Here is a 19,136-nt window from a genome sequence, read left to right on the forward strand (position 1 = left end):
GACCTCAGTCTGCAGTTCATCTCCACCTTAAAGACACTAACCACACATTTGAGGACAAGGAAGTTAAAATATTAGCCAGAGAGAAGAAATGGTTTGAGAGAGGGGTCAAGGAGGCATTCTTTGTGAAACATTTGAAACCCAGCCTTAACCGGGGAGGGGGTCTGAGACACGCTTTATCCCCTCTTTACAATGGGGTACTCAGGTCAAAGCAGTTTCAGTCTTTTGTTCATGGTAATGAGTCATTCACGTCATCAGCAGAGTCGTCAAGGGAGCCATCAGGAGAGGGTCCGCCCCATCATTAGGAGGGACAGCTGCCCTGTCATTAGGAGGGTGCTAACTAGAGCACAATAGGTGCTAATTAGAGCTATTGTTTAGTCACTAGCCTATAGCAGTCTGCCTCTCGGTAGGAGGGGTCTGGTTAGGTTTAAAACTCCAGCTTTTGTGACTTCTTGATTATTCTTCTCTACAAGAGTCAAGACAGACGTCAGACCATCAGAGCAAGAATTTTAGCTGAGGAAGCTTCTGCGATTTGAAGCGAAACGTCCTCGTGTCAAGCAACCCAGTCCAGTCGAAGATTCAAGCTTCTCTACAATCTTGCATGTACATTTTACAAACGGATTGATTTCCTAATCCCTCTAATTCACAGTGGTGTCTAAAATCTCCATCAGATTTTCCAGTTAATCCTGGATCAAACTACACTGATCAGTCATAACATTGTGACAACCTGCCTAATATTGTGTAGGTCCCCCTTGTGCCATAAAAACAGGCCCTGACCCTCTGAAGGTGTGCTGTGGTATCTGGCACCTAGACATTAGCAGCAGATGCTTGTGTTGGATCGGAGTGCACGACCCAGCTTTTACTCCTTGTGCCCATCACTGAGCCTTGACTGCCCACGACCCTGCCGTCAATTCAACAATTTTCCTTCCTTGGATGACTTTTTGAAGGTACTGACCATTACAGGAACATTCCACAAGAACTCCAGTTTTGGAGATGCTCTGGCCTGATTGACAAGGGTTGAATTTCGATGGCTTGACAAAGTCACTCAAATCTTTATGCACCTTAGTTTTTCCAGCTTCCAACACATCAACTTCGAGGACAAAATGTCAGCTTGTAGCTGAAGATGGTACATGCCCGATCCAGTCAGCTCCAGTGTGCCCAGTTCGAAGCAAACGCGCAGTAATCATGCTGTTGATATGGCAAACCCATCACGTGGATGGATTATCTTGGCAAAGGTGAAGTGCTCACGAATATGGATATTAACAAGGTGTGAACAATTTAGGAGAAATAAGCCCTTTATGTGCACAGAAGAAATGTTATACCACTGGCCTTAAAGCAAGAAAAATGAGAACACAAAATGAGAAAGATAGAAAAAGTAGTTTGTCCCCCTGAGCTACTGTATCAACACGGCAGCCTACATCAGGGAGCACGTTCCCACGTAGATACATAGCAAAAAGCTGATTGGAAGCTTACGAAAACACATTTATTCCATCTTGCAGGCTCTGTTAAAATAACTGGTGCTGATGTGGTTTAGACAGTGCCCAACCTTCACCTGGTGTTTCGACCTTTAACCATGAAACCCTCTAGTTGGCGGGTCGGCAGTGGTGGCCTAATCACAAGGCATCCAGCCCTCCTCCTCCATCTTACATCCAGAGCCAACAGGAGGATCTTTCTGCTGCCTCCCCAATCCTGTGTTCGGTTGTCTTCTGCTCATTCCCTGATATTCCAAATGCAGTGAGTAGCCCACTTCTACGGGAAACAGCCATGTATGCTTCCCTTTCTCTCTGCATTCTTGGATAAGATCTTGGTGTTTTAGACTCTTCCTCTCATGGGTGTCATCACAGCCTTCTTCCCAGGGGGACAGGAGGGTCCACATGGATGACATTCTTTACCAGCTCTGTCTTCTGGAGGATGTTGGTTCTGGTTGTCCTTGTAGAAGTTGACATCCCCTGCTTGGATGAAGTGCAGCGGTGGTATTTGCAGCTTGTGTGATTGCTGTCCTCATTTCCTGGCCTGCTCCAAGAGGTCAGCGATCCCCGTTAGCACTTTCTTGTGTCGCCACCCATACCTCATCTGGGTGAGGGCTGTATGACATCCAAGAAAATGTCACAGACTACACAGTGGGTCTTTCCTTTGGCCCCACCTTGCCAAGTTTGCCAGAGATGGGAATGTGTTATATACTGATCTAAGGAGGAAGCTTATACGGAACGGTTCCAGCCTCCAGAATTCGGACCATGAGATGCTCCTTCTTGGGGGATCCCATTAGGTCCAAGTTACTTGGGTTGTTACTTCAACATCAACACCTTCTATGCTTCTTCCACCTGTTGCCACACATCTGCCTGGAACAGTTCCCCCTTCTCCTCCATACTTGCTTTGCCCCATTGGTGGAAATGGGAATTTCCTAGTCCCTGCCACCCGGTGCAGATTTCCAATGATGTCTCTCAACTTCAGGGAGCTTTCAGCCTACCTTAGTGCAGTGTCTACTGCCCACTTGTGGCCTGTCCTTGTTGTTACCCCAGCCCAGACCAGGTCATTTCTGAAGTCTCTGAGTATCATTGCTACTCTGCACTTAGCTGCCCTGGCTACCTTGACCACCTGCTGGAGCTGTCCTGATCTGATGTAGAGCCCCACCACTGTGAACCTAGGAGAGATGGGAGCCACTGCCTTAGATTTTTGTTGACTCTCCTCTCCACTCCCTCTACTGCAGTATTTCATAGCTTGTCAGTAGCCACATCAGCCTTGGTAGCAGCCCCTGTTGGTAAATGTAGGACTTGAACTTGCCAGGCAGCCTTGACCTGTCAATCTTCCTCTGCCACTCATCTGCCTGTGTTTTTCAGTGTTTTAAATGTTGTTCCCGTCACTGAGGGTGTCATCATGCCACTTTCCCAGGCATTTGATGGGGTTCTCTCTGATAGTTGGGATGTCTTCTCATTGGACTTGGAGCCTGAATGCATTAGTCACCTTCTCTTCCTTATCACCATGCTCCGTAACCTCTTGGGCTGGAAGACCATCACTGCCCATGATGCCACAGTGCCCAGAGTCTTCAGGAACCACCTCGTCTGCACATGTGATGTGGTTGTTATAGTGAAATTGTCCACTTATCCCCTTATTGGGGGCTGTCTACCTGCTGCTGCACTCATTGGTTCACTGGACCTGCTACATGGTGGTGACCTTGCCACCCCTGAATTGCAGTTTGAATGGTCCCAGATAACTATTAATCATCTGCCTGATGCTGTTTTGGATGTGGTAGTGTTCCAAGGTCTTGTTGATGAGATTATGGGGCATGTGATGGTCTAGTGGTTAAAGCATTGGGCTTGAGATCAAAGGATCCTCGGTTCAAATCCCAGCCTGATTGGAAAATCACTAAGGGCCGTTGGGCAATGTCTTTTATCCCCTAGTTGCTCCTGGTGTGTAGTGAGCGCCTTGTATAGCAGCACCATCACATCGGGGTGAATGTGAGGCATTATTTGTAAAGCGCTTTGAGCGTCTGATGCAGATGGAAAAGTGCTATATAAATGTCCATTTACCATTTATCGACCCATACGTGTTGGCTTGGTCTAGCCAAACAACTGTTAGGTAATTACACACAAAAGAACAGAATGCTACATTGCATTTTTGCTTATAAACAGCATTTAATCCTATAATTTAACATTTATGCCCACAGCTGTAATGTTTGTTTAAACCTACAGATCCTAGACTGGGTAGATTAGTGTCACTTTGCAAATATTCTATCTAGTTTTGATTTTTACTTTCATTACTTTGCTGTTTTGATTTTGAAAAGTTGAAAAAGGAAATACCCTCATTCCTTTGTCCCCAGGCTCTCCAGGCAGTCCATGTTCACCCTGTAAAGATGACAGAGAGTAATTCGGTATTAATGCGGAAACTAGTATCAATTCAGCCCCTGGAAAATGTTCAACATACCTTTATCCCTTGTTCTCCTTTAGGTCCAGCTTCCCCCTACAGACAAGGATATAACAGGAACGGTCACAAAAACAACAAACACTTTGAACTCACTGTAGAACCATAATTTTTCATTCTAGACCTCCAGATTGTCCAGTTGTTTATGTTCTACTTTATTCTTAAGTGTTATCCATTCCTAATTGACCCATGCCAGAAAGATATACCTCATACTATGCTTTACATCCTGTATCACTGCAGTAACAACCACTCAGGATTTACTTACATCTTTACCTCTTAATCCTGGCTGTCCAGGATTGCCGGGTAATCCAATATTCCCATTTTCGCCTTTGGAGCCATCATGACCCTGGATAAGTATGACACTATGTGAGTTATGCTATGTGAGTTAAGTAAATAATAAATACAGAAGATAAAGTATAGGAGGTTTGAAGCCTAAATTTCCAATGTTATGCACTATTCTTCAAGTTAAAGTTAAGTATTTTGTTAAAACTTACCTTTGGTCCAGGTTTCCCAGACAAACCAACATTTCCCTGAAAGAAAAAGAAATGGATTATAAAATTAAAACAATACCGTCAGTGCGTTATTTACTAAGTTCAAATATAACAAGTGCTAAATTGAATGGGCAATCCAAATTTTTATGTGTTGGGGTGGAGACAGTTTAACGAGTGCTTTACAAATACTAACTGCGCAATTGATAGTGGGTGGTAAGAGATTTGTGCTTCATTACGCATGAACTCTGCCACATAACTGGGCCTGTCAATTTTTAAAAATGAAAAAACAAACAAACAAACACAATCCTCTCTTTGAGACATTTAATTATTGTTACTTCAACAGTATTTAAGCAAACTGGTGAATAATTATGTTGCATTCTGCCGGTGGAACCACACAGACAACTGTGCGAGCAGTTCTCTTCACTCCACCAACATAATTGGTGGAGTGAATAATGCAACATAATTATTCACCAGTTTGCTTAAATACCATTGAAGGAACAATAATTAAATGTCTCAAAGAGAAGATTGGGTTTTTAATGTTTGCTTGTTTGTTTGTTTGGCAACAGCCAGTGCATTAGTGTGTTCATGCGCTGTGCATGCTGCATGCATTGATGTGTGTCTGTGTGTGCTCCATCTGTTTCCCATGGAGACATTATTTTTAAAGAAGCAAGCATGAAGTAAACCATTAACTCTTTAATTGATTTATTTTTATTATTTGTACTAAGAAGCAGCAGCTCGGATGCTGGAGCAAGAGTCTGTTCAATGCAGTAAGTTAACTGAAAGGTTTCAAATGCAGAAAATACAGATGCTATCAGCACCCACTAAATTCCTTTTAACCATGATAAATCATGCTGCATCTGCAAACATCACCTATTTGCACATTACCTCCCAGACGTTTGTACTCTTGGGTGGACACACACAAAATTCCATTTTCATGAATGCAGACATGCTCAATGAACCATACGCACTATTTTGCACACCAGAAAGATGCAATTTTCTGTGCGCTCTGTTCGTAAATCAGCACACACCGTTTTTGCAACTGGTATGGAGTTTACACACATTTTAACATGGGCAAACCTTTAATAAATCAGGCCCTCATCTTTAACACAGTGTGAAATAAGGAATTTACTTTTCAGCTGACTTACCCTCTCGCCATTCTCACCCTTTGGCCCTCTCTGTCCAGGAATCCCAAATCCAGGACTTCCCTGTAAACAATAAAACGTTCATTTTTACCCAAGGCCATCAAATATGCTCATCTGGTATTGCGAAGACTTTGCATCTGTCCATCTGTCCCTCTGTTCATCTGCTACAGTCTCGGGACACAGACCTTTGTTCAAAGTTCAAAGATGGTTAACTTTGACCTATTTTAAGAGGTATTTTAAAGTGTATTTAAGACTTTTTTTTAGTATTTAAGACTAAAATTAAACAACAGTTTGAAATTAATGCTTTTCCAGTCTGTGGTTACTGAAGAGAAAAATATTTGGATTTTGAACTGCGTGCCACTACAAATCAGGAACTTCCAGGCGAGTCACGACATTGGAGGAGGAAGTGATCACAGTGGAATAACCATTTACTTAACAGCCCCAGTTGTTTAGTTAGTGATCGGATATATTTCTGTGTTTAAGTGCCTCATTCCTGGAGTTATGCTGGCTGGATGAGTTTGCTGCAAGTTTTTATTAAAACACTTGCAGGTGGAGTCAGCTGGTTTCAGTTTCCTAAGGATCACATGCACTGGAATGAATTGTGGACTAAAAGCACATTTTTCTTCACACTCTTTGATCACTGCAGCTTAAACAATGATGTAGCAAATTTATGGATTTTTATAGGCTACTGATAGCCCCGTTTCCACCGAGTGGTTCGTATCTGTGCTGCACGGTAGTATACATGTCAGAACAGTTAAGTCTGGCTGGCAGAACCTTTTTGATTGGCAGGTGGAACACTTATACTGACGAGCACACGTGCACGGTGTCGCGCAGCATCTCCACTCCACACAGAGGCAAAACTGAGTATTTTCACATTATTTTATTTTATTGTTGATCATGGGATAATTTCATCGCATGCAGCAGATGAGGTGTTGTGAGTCTTTCAACTTGCGGTGCAAAGTGGCCCAGTGGAGGAAGAGGACGCTCTGTTCCCAGCAAAGACTCAGCCGCAGATGATTACACCTGTGCTGGAGCTGTAACCTGGCACCAAACTGACGGTGTGACAAAGTGACTTTTCTTCAGCCAGGACAAGGAATTACATTGTTTTCAGACATTGTTTTCCAAATGTGGATACATTTTCATCAGTCTGTGATGATCTCACTGAAACGGACAGTACACTAACTATATTCAAGAAGGAAAAAAGATTTATTTTAAAAATAGCTGATATTTTCAGTCCCTTTTGTCATTTTTCAGATTTGAAATGTATGTACCTGTTTCTAAGAAAAAAAACATAAATAAAAAATCCACACTTCCTCATCACTTTTTTCTGATGTTAAGGACACTAAAACAAACTGTTTTAAAAAAATTATCAGTCGATTGTGACCACAGAGATGGGGAAAAAAGTTTATCACCTCTATCCGCATGCCAAAATTATTTATTGTTTATTTATTGTTTTTATAATCACCATTCTGTGTTCTAAAAAGTGCCAATATCGTCACTGCTGTCAGACTGAAGGTTTTCCTCCAAGGTTTCATCTCCCTCACTGTAGTCTAAATGAGGCTCAAAACCATAAAGCTGTGTCCTCCACAGTTTCTCCAGTATCAACTTCAGATTGGACTTTAAAAAAAAGCTCCACACTAGAAAAAAATAATCCGAAAACAGCTCGACGTCCGCCGTGTTTACAATTAATTTGGACTTGAATCAGCAGGTCCCGTTCTCGTGATGACGTAGCAACAATATGGCCACGGCTGTGGGTTGAAATAGAGCGCAGGCTTCAGAAAGCAGTTTTTTATTCTTCAACCGTGCACTTATCAGACTTTTATTGTTCAGGATTTTTAAAATATCAACATTTTATCATTTTTAGTGATTATTTGTGCCCATTTTTGGTGTCACCTATACTTTAAGAGGTTAAAAAGTCACATTCTGTTTCATTATTCTGTGTTTTTTTGTTTTTGTTTTTTTTTTTTGGTTGTTTTTTTTGAGTGGCGGAGCTGACAGCCAGAGTACAGCAGCACGGTGACTTCAGTGGCAGGTCTGTCTAAAATCACTTCATGTATGTGTTTATATAACATGTTTCTCATATATTATGTAAAAGCTACTGAGCATAACCTTCGAAAAAGTGAAAATGCTGTTTTTGGAACCTAATAACACCTCTGAAGTGATTTTAGACATTTTGCAGACGTTAACGTGAAGACGTCACAAGCTGGTTTAGCTAGCTGCAAAACTCTGTTTCATTTCTGTGTAAATATAACCTCTTTGTCATATATTATGTAAAAGCTATTGAGAAATAAACACTTCTAAACTGAAAACCCTGCTTTTAGAACCTAATACACCTCTGGAGTGAAAAACGCAGGCGTCAGCATGCATGCTAACTTTAACTAATTCAAAGCTAACTTCCTATGGAGTTAAATTTGTCTCATTAATCCAGCAATGCACAGAGGATGATCTACAAATATCCTTGATTGCACAACTTGTGCTCTTGTCAAAACCGCATGTCACTGCACGCATAGGGTTCCTCCTGCAGATGCCGTTAAAACATAAATATTGTTTTTAATTGATTGATTAATAGAGTGGCTTCATTGAACATATACAAACTGTATGTAAGACAACAGGATCTTAATAATTAATTAAACATATGCAAATTATAAAGAGCACAATGGTCATATGGCGGAGGGTATTTTAGCATTGTGTTATTTTTCAATGTACAATTATTGTGGCGTAAATTACAAATGGCACAATGTGTACATTCTGTCACCACCAACCTTTTCTCCTTTGTCTCCTTGTTTGCCCTTTAGTCCCTGAGGTCCCGTGGGGCCAACTGGACCAGTGTCTCCCTGACAGACAAAAACACGATTCTCATCACTAAGATAAATGAAAGCAACGGTTTTCAAACTAAATTCTCTTGGTTTTAAATGGCACTCCGTGCTGGGAGATTAAAGGGGCCGGACTCAATGGAGCATTCAGAACAACTGATGAGAGAAGGTATTAATTGTGTTTGATAAGCAGACCCAGAGGACCGAGTCCAAGTACGGAAGAGTCCTCCGAACATTTAATTAACAATGCTTCAGCAGAATATAACAAAGAGATTCACGTCCCTCTTGCAGTCATTGAAGATAAACACAAGTGAACAGCATCAGCTGAATGATACGAGGCTTTGAATAAGTTACACAAAATGACAGCAGCAATCTCAAGGAAACGAAGGCAAGATTGGGCAACTTGACGTAATAGTTGAACCTTGGAACAAAATGGGTAACAATTTGGCAACAACTCAAATCCCCCGTTTACACCGAGTCCATGACCAAGCTGCAATCGAAAAATGTCCTCTGCTCACTGACTCCCACTGGGGTTGCAGGCTGGTCACAATGGAGTCTCCATGGTCGGAACAAAGATCCCTCTTCGTCGCCATCACTCCCCATCGGTCTCCAACAGGTGTGCAAGTGCACTGAACTGTTTAAAACACTTGCACAAGTTGTGCAACCGGTTAACAGAGACATAGGTCTCATAATCAGCCTTGATAAACTCTCCTATGTCTCAACTCACTCTCAACTTGATCCGATGGGTCATAATAGACTCAACTGACTCTGCAGGTGGTTGTATCAATGATCGCGGATATTAACATGTTTTTCACTCGCAATGCAAGCTTGGTGTCAATGCAAATAATAGATCACAACGGAGACCAGCCAAGACTTGTGAGAGTTGACAAAATGTCATAATCTTGTAGGTCTTATATAGTTCTCAGTCTGGTGTAAACAGGGCATAAATCTGCAATATGTTCAAAAACACAGAAATAAAAATGAATAGAGCTTCTCATCAACTGAAAGGTCGACCACTTAAAATTTAACAAAGTTCAATCAGATCGGATTCACGCTGTTATTATTGGCTGACAAGAAATAATTGCATAGTAAGATTAATTTAAGAAGAATAATGTTTAGTTAGTTAGTTCAGAATACTCAGTCCTCTGCATCAAAGTTAATCAGTCTTGCACTTGATCAAACATTTTAGATTTCTTTTATAGGAAATATACTCTTATATAGACTTTCATTTAAAAATAACTGAGGTATGTTACGTTTAGAATTGAATGGGTCTGAAGGATCTACAGTATTATCCGTTATTGCTTCATCAGTGACAGCTGATACAATGGGAAGATTCAAAAAGGAACTGCGAATAGCCAAGCAGCACCAAATCCCATTTAAAGTATTCATGAATGACAGGGCATTGATTCTGAGATTAACTCGTTTCGACTCCGTTTTCAGTTAAACTTTCTCTCTTTGCAGCTGGAACACTATAGTATATAATACTGCATATTTTTTGTAACATTTGCCTTTTCTGCTTTATAACAGTAATTTAATAGGCACACCTCAAAGACGGATAACTTTTAAAGAGAATAACAGTGAGGGTAACTTTCAGAGAAATAATTTTTCACATATGAATAAATGTTTTGAAAAAAATCTCTTACCCTGGCCCCCTTTTTTCCAGTTGGACCAATTATCTGTTGTGATGAGGAAAAGAACACCGAGTGCTTAGGTGTCAGTATTTGTAATTATAGAGGACAAATGTGTGACAGTTTTCTTACACCCTTGGCAGGATCTCCTGGAGCTCCTCTTGGACCTTCATCTCCTTTTAACCCTAAAGGCCCCATTGGTCCCTAGATATGGAAAGACAACTTTAAAGATCAGTGTTGTTAATTGTGCTGTTTCTTCTATGATTCATGGTCCACTTTCAGACTCAATACCAGCAGGAATTACGTGATTGATGAGGGGTGACTGAACTGTTTTAAGCCTGACCCAGAAAAAGTAGAGTGTGGTTCTCCATCTTTTGCATTCTGAGAAACCAACATTTCTCTTGTGTCAAATTTGGACTCACTGGGTGCAATGTTGCAAATACAATATTTCAATATGCTTGTGGGTGTGCTATGATTCAGTGTCTCACAAAAAGGGAACGTCTCCGAACGAGATCCATGAAGACATGGCAGTGACATGAGGGGAATGCCCTGTTTTATGCTACAGTTAAGCACTCGTCAGCCAAATTCAAGAGGGGCAGAACAAGCATCGACGATGAAGCAAGATCAGGAAGACCCAGAACAGCCACCTTGACTGATATAATCCAGTAGATCCAAGATATGGTCCTTGGTGACAGAAGAGTAAGTAAGCATCACATAGCTGGTACTGTAGACATTTCCCAGGACAGAGTTCATACAGTTCTGATGCAAGAAGTGGCAATGATGAAACCTTCAGCACGATGGGTTCCAAGAATTCTCACAGTCAAACATGAATGCACGAGGTTCCAGATGCCCATGGAGAGTCTTCGGCTTTTTGAGGCAGATCTTAATAACTTAATGTGACGACTTATGAACGTGGATGGGGCCTGGATCCATCACTTCAAACCAGACTCCAAACAATGGTGAAAGCAAAGGGGTTCTTCCCCACTGAAGAAAGTCAAAGCTGTTTCATCTGCTGGAAAGACCATGGCCTTTGTCTTCTGGGATGTTGATGGAATGATAATGGTGGACTATCTCCGAAAGAGACAGACCATCAATGGGGTCTATTATGCTTCCCTTTTGTGACAACTGCGGGAGAAAATAAAACAGAAGCAGCATAGAATACCCCGATGAGATGTTCTGTTTCACCAGTACAATGAGGCGGTCCACGCGTTGGTCATCGCAATGGCTGCCATTCATGAATGTGGCTTCAAACTTGTTCTGCACCAGCCTTATTCCCAATTTGTCTCGTTCGGACTTCCGTCTGTTTCCAAACATGAAAAGCCATGTCTGCAGTGGATGACTTCCTTGAGCTTCTATGAGAATGGTATTATGGCACTGCAATGGCGCTGGAAAAAGTGTGTGGACTTATGTTGACAAAATAAAGGTCAGGCTCAAAACTTTTCAATCAGCCCTCAAAAATCTAAATGTCAGGTAAAGTCAGGCAGCAAGCACTGACGTCACATCTTGCCGCATCTACCATATTATGGGACTGCCTGAGGTCCTACTTGGCAGTCAACCAGGCAGACAACCAGTACATCCTCAATTGACAATGTCATCCATGTGCCACAGTGAGGTGATAGGTGGATGTTCTCTTGGCCTCCTCTCAGTGCTGGGGCCCGAAGTACTGGACACTGGATTATACCCAAAGAATCATGTCACAGTGTTGCAGCTAACATTCCCTCACAATTCAAACAGTATGATGCATCTATGTTTCCCGAACTACTGGAGGATTACTAGGAGAGACCTAACACCAGAGGCATCCAGACATCCTGAGCTTAATGGCTAGCATCCAAATTTATGGCAATACAGTAAAACTTCTTTTCACATTCACAGATATGGATCCCAGATGCTTATGGTTTGAAACCTTGTCCTTACCTTGAAAAACCTTTGAGGGCCGGGGACAATGTTCATACTGAACTAAGCTATTCCTTTCCATTGTTCTGTTGAGTTTTCAAGTTGTAAAAACATTTTTTTTTCTGCCACAAACTTTGGCATATATTTCTGTATATATTTCGTACATTCTATGACATCACTGGAAGGTTTGATGGAAGCACCAAGGTTCTGCTAAAGGTTTTGGGCCCATCGCGTGGTATACAACACATTCTCACTCCCAGCTCCTCCCAGTTTGATAAGAAAGGTTAATTTTGGCGAAATGTCTATATGTGACGAGTTGAGTAGCCCCTTTGAGTCATTATGTGACATGGGGAAACGCTAACATTACCCATGGCCATAAACACAATCCAAACCTATGACAATGTGAAAGTCAAGCATGTATTTAATTTATTTTCATTTATATAGCATCAAATCACAACAAAGCTGCCTCAAGGCGCTTCACACAAATAAGGGCTAACCTTACCAACTCCAAGAGCAAGCACACAGGCGACAGTGGTAAGGAAAAACTCCCTCTGATGATTTGAGGAATAAACCTCAAGCATAGCAGACTCAAAGGGGTGCTCCTCTGCTTGGGCCATGCTACCAACAATACAAAGATACAGGAAATTTTGGGAGTCCATCTTGGTGTCCAGGATGGGAGGCTTGTAGAAGAAAAACACCCACTCCTACTTCTGGATGGAGCCACACATCAAACAGAGAGAAAAAAACAGAATCAGGCAGCAGAAAAACAACAAATATAATTTGTCAGCATTAAACAACAAGAAAAACAGAAGAAATACTAAGGTGATCACCGGCCACTAGCCCTAAGCTTCACTAACGGACCCAGACTTTAGATAAATCTGAGGCCACCACCCACCCTGTTTACTAATAAAATGAATTTAAAAGGATAGGAAGCATAGTAACATACTATCCCAGTATGCTAGCCATACAAAAGGGAAAATAAATGCATCTTAAGTCTGGACTTGAAAGTCTCTACAGAATCTGATTGTTTTACTGATGCAGGGAAAACATTCCACAGAACAGGGGCATGATAACAGAAAGCTCTGTGACCCACAGACTTTTTATTCACCCTAGGGACACAAAGTAGTTCTGCCCCCTGAGAACGCAGAGCCCGGGCCGGTACGTAGGGTTTAAGCAGGTCAGTTAAGTAGGGAGGTGCCAGTCCGTGAATAATTTTATAGGTTAATAGCAGAATCTTAAAAGCTGATCAGAAAGTTCTGTTATCAGGGCAAAATAATGCTGATTAAAAAAAAAATCCCTGGGCATCACTACGTAACGAGAAAGGGGCTACCTAACTCGTGATATGATGATGCAAATGAGCACTGAGCAAGCGTCAAAATGTGACAAGTTGAGATCTGGTATGTGCAGTATGGTACAAGCCCAGGGCATTACATCATCACACCTTACACTACCACCATATGCCATCAAAACACACTCACAACGACTTTCATGGGACACTGTGATCTTCACATACTGGTTTGTGACAGTTATAGACCTCGAGCTTCTGGCATGTATCGGTGAAAATGAGAATAAGGCTTAAGAATGGACCCTACAAACTTTGTTGTCTTGCTAAGGTATCTGAATCGCGAAACACCTCTATCAGCTGTCTCATAACCTTATACAGCTATAATACAATGATCCAAAACATAAATTCTTGAAAACACTAGTAGTACTGTTTACAAAAAAACAAGGCAATGGTCCTCATTGGGGTGCTGAAGAACTATGCACACATGTATCTACGTGAACAACAAATAAATATGAATGGATATTTTAAATCTTGGTGGTATTATAAAGTTGGCTTTTTCAAGAACATCTAACAAAAAGACAAAAGTACTCACAGATGGTCCTTGCTGTCCAACTGAGCCAATCTCTCCTTTGTCTCCCTTAAAATCAAAAACGTATTTTAAAAATTGAAAGAAAAGGGGGAAAAAGGAAAAAATAAAGAACTGTATTTGATCATTTGACTTCATTATATTTATTGACGAAGTGAATATTTTTAACTTAAAGGATGCAACGTGTGTGAGGGTGGGGGGTGGGGGTGGGGTTGGGGGGGGGGGGGGACTCACTTTGTCCCCATGCTCCCCTTTGAAGCCTTTCTTTCCCTGCAGGTACAAATAAACCACCGGTTCTGAATCCTTTCATCACTGACATTTACTGTAATCATCCTGATTTAATAAGGTTTGATTTCTTCTCATTAAAGATAAACTGAAATTAATTCATATGCATTTGACTGAGGGTAAAATATACAGGAATTCATGGGTAGCTACTGAAAAGGACATAATGATGGAGTGCACACCCGAGGTCCGAAGACTCCTTGGATGCCTTGATCTCCTCGTTCACCCTTAAAAATGGCAGAAAAATATCAGTTCATTAAAGATACAAGATATATGAAGGTAACAGACATTTACGTTTTATATACTGCTCCAAAAAAAATAAAGGGAACCCTTTTTAATCAGAGTATAGCATCAAGTCAAGTCAACTTGTGGGATATTGATCTGGTCAGTTAAGTAGCAGAGGGGGTTGTTAATCAGTTTCAGCTGCTTTGGTGTTAATGAAATTAACAACAGGTGACCTAGAGGGGCAATGACACCCAAAACAGGAATGGTTTCTTTTCTAACTGATTTTTCACAAGTTTTGCTTTTGGCTATGGTCAGTGTCACTACTGGTAGCATGTTGTGGTACCTGGACCCTACAGAGGTTGCACAGGTAGTCCAACTCCTCCAGGATGGCACATCAATAGGTGCCAGAAGGTTTACTAGGTCTCCCAGCACAGTCTCAAGAGCACGGAGGAGATTCCAAGAGACCAGACAGCTGGACAGGGCTGTAGAAGATCCTTAATCCATCAGCAGGACCTGTATCTGCTCCTTTGTGAAAGGAGGAACAGGATGAGCACTGCTAGAGTCCTACAAAATGACCTCCAGCATACGTGAAAGATCTGCGGACGAGTCCGCATGTTGGGACGCAGCCGGCGCGGTGCGGCGGCACAGGAAAAACACCTCTGTGTTGATAACCATTTGTAAAATCCAGGCGGCTTTTGATGGCTTTCAGTGGAGTGAGTATATGAGAAATTGTTTAACAGCTGGACATGTTCCAACTTGCCCTTAAGGCTTCCAACGGAGGTGTTTTTCCTGTGGCGGAGCATCGCGGCGGTTGCGAGCCGACGCTGCAATCCGCCCGCACGTCTTTCATTAAAAAAATCTCCTTTAACAGTGGAATATCCGGATAAAATGCTGAAACCGACTTCTTCTGAAACTTCTCTGTTCTCTCACGACGTCCTGGATCAATAGAGCCTGAAATGTGGAGGTTTTCAGTTTGAAACAGGCTGACGACGGCGCCTGGGAGTGCTGCACGACGTCTCGCTCCGTGGGAAGTCCTTAAAGCGACAGTATCACCTCAAAATCTGTCATCACCTGTTAAAATTTTCACAGAAAACCAGCTTAATTTTTCGAACCGTGTCCACTTCGATGTGCCTCACAGGTTTAGAAAAAATTTTGATCAAACAAAGCGCCAGTCTCTCAGCAACTTCTCAGACAAAGGAATTCCGACGAGGGGCTGGACGACTCCTCCCACAAGGAGTGCTCACAGGCGAATGACGTCACCGACAGGCGTGGAAAAACTCACGCATGCGCACGAGGGTTCAAGCATGTCTGACGTAAAAACATATGAATGAAATCCATATAGTTTTTGAAAAAAATAAAAAAGACCTATACTTTATTGACAGACCTTGTATATATAGACTTCTATATATATATATAGAACTATTCATTTGACGATGTAGTGGATACCTTTGGGCCCACTGGTCCTAGCAGGCCAACATTGCCCTGAAGAATAAAGACAATTCAAACACCAAATAAATACAACATTTCAGATTAATGCACTCAATATAATTTGACTGTATATAAAAATGAGTTTGGTAGAATAAATGATCTTGCTCAGCTTACATAAGAAACAAACAAACAAAACAAAAAACATGACATGTTGATGACATTTGGACATGCTAATTCAATATCCAGTAGAAAAAAGAAAGTGAAAATTACAATATTTCATTGCTTCTTCCATATGTACCTTTTCTCCCTGCATTCCACGAGGACCCGGAATACCTTGTATGCCAATTCCTTCTTCTCCCTGTAAAATGTTTGACAGGCACAACCATATACAGTATTTTTAGCTGCCCAATGAAAGTGAAAAGCTGTAAGATTTGGATCAGTAACAGACATTTACCTTCTCTCCTTTCTGACCTGGTAGCCCTGGCACTCCCTCGATGCCAATCGGACCGGGTAAACCTGCAATACCCTAATAATGTTTATGATTTAGAGTTTGTATGTAAGAAAAGCATTTGTAAAAAAGGGGAAAAATCTATTTTATATTATACAATTGTTTTGTAAAGAAGGGACTTGCAAATGAAGTTTGTTTTGTGATTAAATTTTATTAATCATCTAGGCACTTACATCATTTCCCTTCTCGCCCTTGTCTCCTTTAAAACCTTGCTTTCCACGTAAACCCTGTTAGGAATTTTTAAAGCAACAGAGGCAGTATAAGTTATTATAACTCACTCCGCCTGTGAAAGTAAATTAATTTGATCATCCGTAATTGTTATGGTATGACATGTCAAGCCAGGTTTTGTGTGTTTTGGGTGTTGTCTTGGTGTGTTTTGAGTTTTTTTTCTTCACTGTTCTTCAATCTGTTCCAAGAGTACTCAACTGAACGTTGTTTTTAGTTTCACCTCTTTCCGGGGACACGAAAAAAAAGGTAACTTCTTGTCTTTTCTTAAGCTTGCGCATGTGTACACGTATACACCCTCCTGCAGACAGCGTTAAAAAGAAAATATTCATTATGGAATTCCCCACAGATAAATATGTTGTCTTTATCAATTCACAAGACATTTCTAAAATAAACTGATGTTATAATGCTTGGATTTCAGTAAATTTGTTGTGTAGGCCGCTGAAGAGGAGGTACTGCTGGCCCACCACCACCAGAGGGCGCCCTGCTTGGAGTGCGGGCTCCAAGCACGAGAGGGCGCCAGACCCAGAAGAAGTGACAGCTGTCACTCATCCTCTGCACCAGCTGTCACTCGTTCATCATCACCACCATAAAAGCCGGACTGCAACTCCACCTCCCCGCCGAGAAATCGACTACCATCACCCAGGTAATTTCTCTGTGAACTTAAGACTGTGTATCTGTCTAAACTCTTCTTTGCAGCCGTTTTCCTGTCGGTGAGACTCGTCTGTGGAGGTGGCGTTTGAGGTGTTCAGCGACGGATTCGCAACACCTCCCACCCAGATAAGTGCTCAAACAGGAGCTGCACGAGTGTGTGCTTGGAGGTGGAGGCGCTTCCTCCCTCGTAAACTGTGGATTTACTGAGTGTGCGGACTCACACTCACTCATCATATTTCTGCTTTCTGCCAGCAGTACCAGGGTCGACAGCCGAAGACAGAGGCCACCTGGGGACTCGGGACTTGGCGGCTCCGGTGTTCTTCAGACCGTTGGTGGTGGAAGCCGTGTGGGACGCAGCTTCTCTCTCGTCGGGGGTCTTCTATCTTCGAGCCTGCCCACACGTCACCTGGTGTTAAATTGACTGTGCAGATTACAGAACGTTTCGTTGTGTATTATCGCAACATTAAATTGTTACCTTTTTGGCTTATTCATTGTCCGTTCATTTGCGCCCCCTGTTGTGGGTCCGTGCTACGACACCTTCCCAACAAAATTTAGTCAGTTTCGGGAAATTTGGGTGGCTCTATAGCTTTAATTCAAATGAAATGACATTTTTTTCTGCAAATCTGATTGGTTAATCGTGTGAGATTTCAGACCATATAATATCGCAAAATATCGGTGGCAAAATAATCGACCGTTTCACATTTGGATGTATTACTCCGTGCCATTACCGGTGTTCTCATGAGATGTCATTCCTGTTGAGAGGCCAGACCTCCGCGCAACTGCGCAACAATAGTGTCAGGACGTGGAACTGTCGATTTATGGCCAAGTTCAAAAATAATGAAGCCTAACTGCTGATTTGCATTGCATTTGTCATGAACAAGCCATTATTTTATTTAGCACCATCCAGATTTATCTGTGAGTTGCCTATAGTCTCTTTGACAGGTACTGAAATTTTCATGGAAAAATTCCGCACGGTTCCAGAGATATGCTCGAAATTTACCCCAAAAATAACAATTTTTTCATCAATTTTGTGTGACATTGATATTTAGCATTATCATTTAAAGTTGAATGTTAAAGAAATAACCTTGTATTTTGTCAGTTTGTTTGTTTGTGCTTCATACTAACACACAGTAATACATTTTTGTAAAGGTAGAAATGTCATTTCCAAGAAAAAACATCATGTTTCTAAAGCAAGGTAAAACTGTCGCAAGCGTAACGCTGAGAATAAGTCCTTGATTTATTTGTGTCAAAACCTTAGCTATATCGCCTACTCTGCTTCAATAGAATAATTATATTACTTGTTCAATAATACCTGGAACTAATGGACGGAATTTATTTGTTTCAAGCTTCTGCAGACTAAAGAAGATACCTCCAACTGTTGTCGCTAGCGTTACACTCTAGCACATTATAGTATATATGCACTGATCATTTCTAGCAATGACTGAACCGAGACCAATACAAATATTGAAACTCTGATATATAACAATACCTAAAATGATAACATTTCACAAAAAAGACCACTTTTAAATTTTCTAAATTTTATGCGACAAGATGCACAATTCCACAGAACACCAGCTGCGCGTGCTGCTACACAGATGTTATAATGGCGCTGTTAGCTGAGAGCGAGAGAAAGCGTGTACCGACAATGACGCCGAAATGGGTGAAAGCTACCATACAAAAGTATTGATGTGGATTCTGATACAGAATTACTGTTTCACATTTGATGGCTTTTCACATTTGATGGATTACTCCGCATCCTGACTGCTGTTGGAGCGATGCTGCCTTGACGGTAAGCCTCGCCAACTGAATTACCTACAGAAAAATAAACCGTGCAAATGATGGAATTGAATTAGAATGGGAATAACCCCCTTGTGTCTGATGATTTGCGGACGTTCATGCTGTTATACGGTTGCAAACATCCGTTTTAAGCTCAATTTGCGACCATATAACCAGCATGAACGTCTGCAAGTCATCAGACACAACAGAGTTATTCCCTAGTTATAAGTCATTAATTATTCACCAATTTGCCGAAATATCTTGGATTCAACATAATTTAACGTG

At 41.5% G+C, this 19,136-nt stretch overlaps 1 protein-coding gene across 1 annotated transcript in view; it reads right to left on the reverse strand.

Moving 5' to 3' along the window:
* The window catches only part of LOC117504315 (collagen alpha-2(IX) chain-like), a 49,550-nt gene that overhangs the window by 11,549 nt on the left and 18,865 nt on the right, over positions 1–19,136 (reverse strand). Inside the window, exons 12-26 of the mRNA XM_034163753.1 lie at positions 16,370–16,423; positions 16,143–16,214; positions 15,987–16,046; positions 15,707–15,742; positions 14,218–14,262; positions 13,988–14,023; positions 13,760–13,804; positions 10,122–10,193; positions 10,005–10,037; positions 8,311–8,382; positions 5,552–5,611; positions 4,410–4,445; positions 4,181–4,261; positions 3,919–3,954; positions 3,795–3,839 (exon numbers count right to left, since the gene is read on the reverse strand). Of these exons, the coding sequence (XP_034019644.1) occupies positions 3,795–3,839; positions 3,919–3,954; positions 4,181–4,261; positions 4,410–4,445; positions 5,552–5,611; positions 8,311–8,382; positions 10,005–10,037; positions 10,122–10,193; positions 13,760–13,804; positions 13,988–14,023; positions 14,218–14,262; positions 15,707–15,742; positions 15,987–16,046; positions 16,143–16,214; positions 16,370–16,423 (783 nt within the window). The remainder of the gene's footprint in view (positions 1–3,794; positions 3,840–3,918; positions 3,955–4,180; positions 4,262–4,409; positions 4,446–5,551; positions 5,612–8,310; positions 8,383–10,004; positions 10,038–10,121; positions 10,194–13,759; positions 13,805–13,987; positions 14,024–14,217; positions 14,263–15,706; positions 15,743–15,986; positions 16,047–16,142; positions 16,215–16,369; positions 16,424–19,136) is intronic.

This window comes from Thalassophryne amazonica, chromosome 22 (assembly GCF_902500255.1).
Source record: "Thalassophryne amazonica chromosome 22, fThaAma1.1, whole genome shotgun sequence".
Lineage (NCBI taxonomy): Eukaryota > Metazoa > Chordata > Actinopteri > Batrachoidiformes > Batrachoididae > Thalassophryne > Thalassophryne amazonica.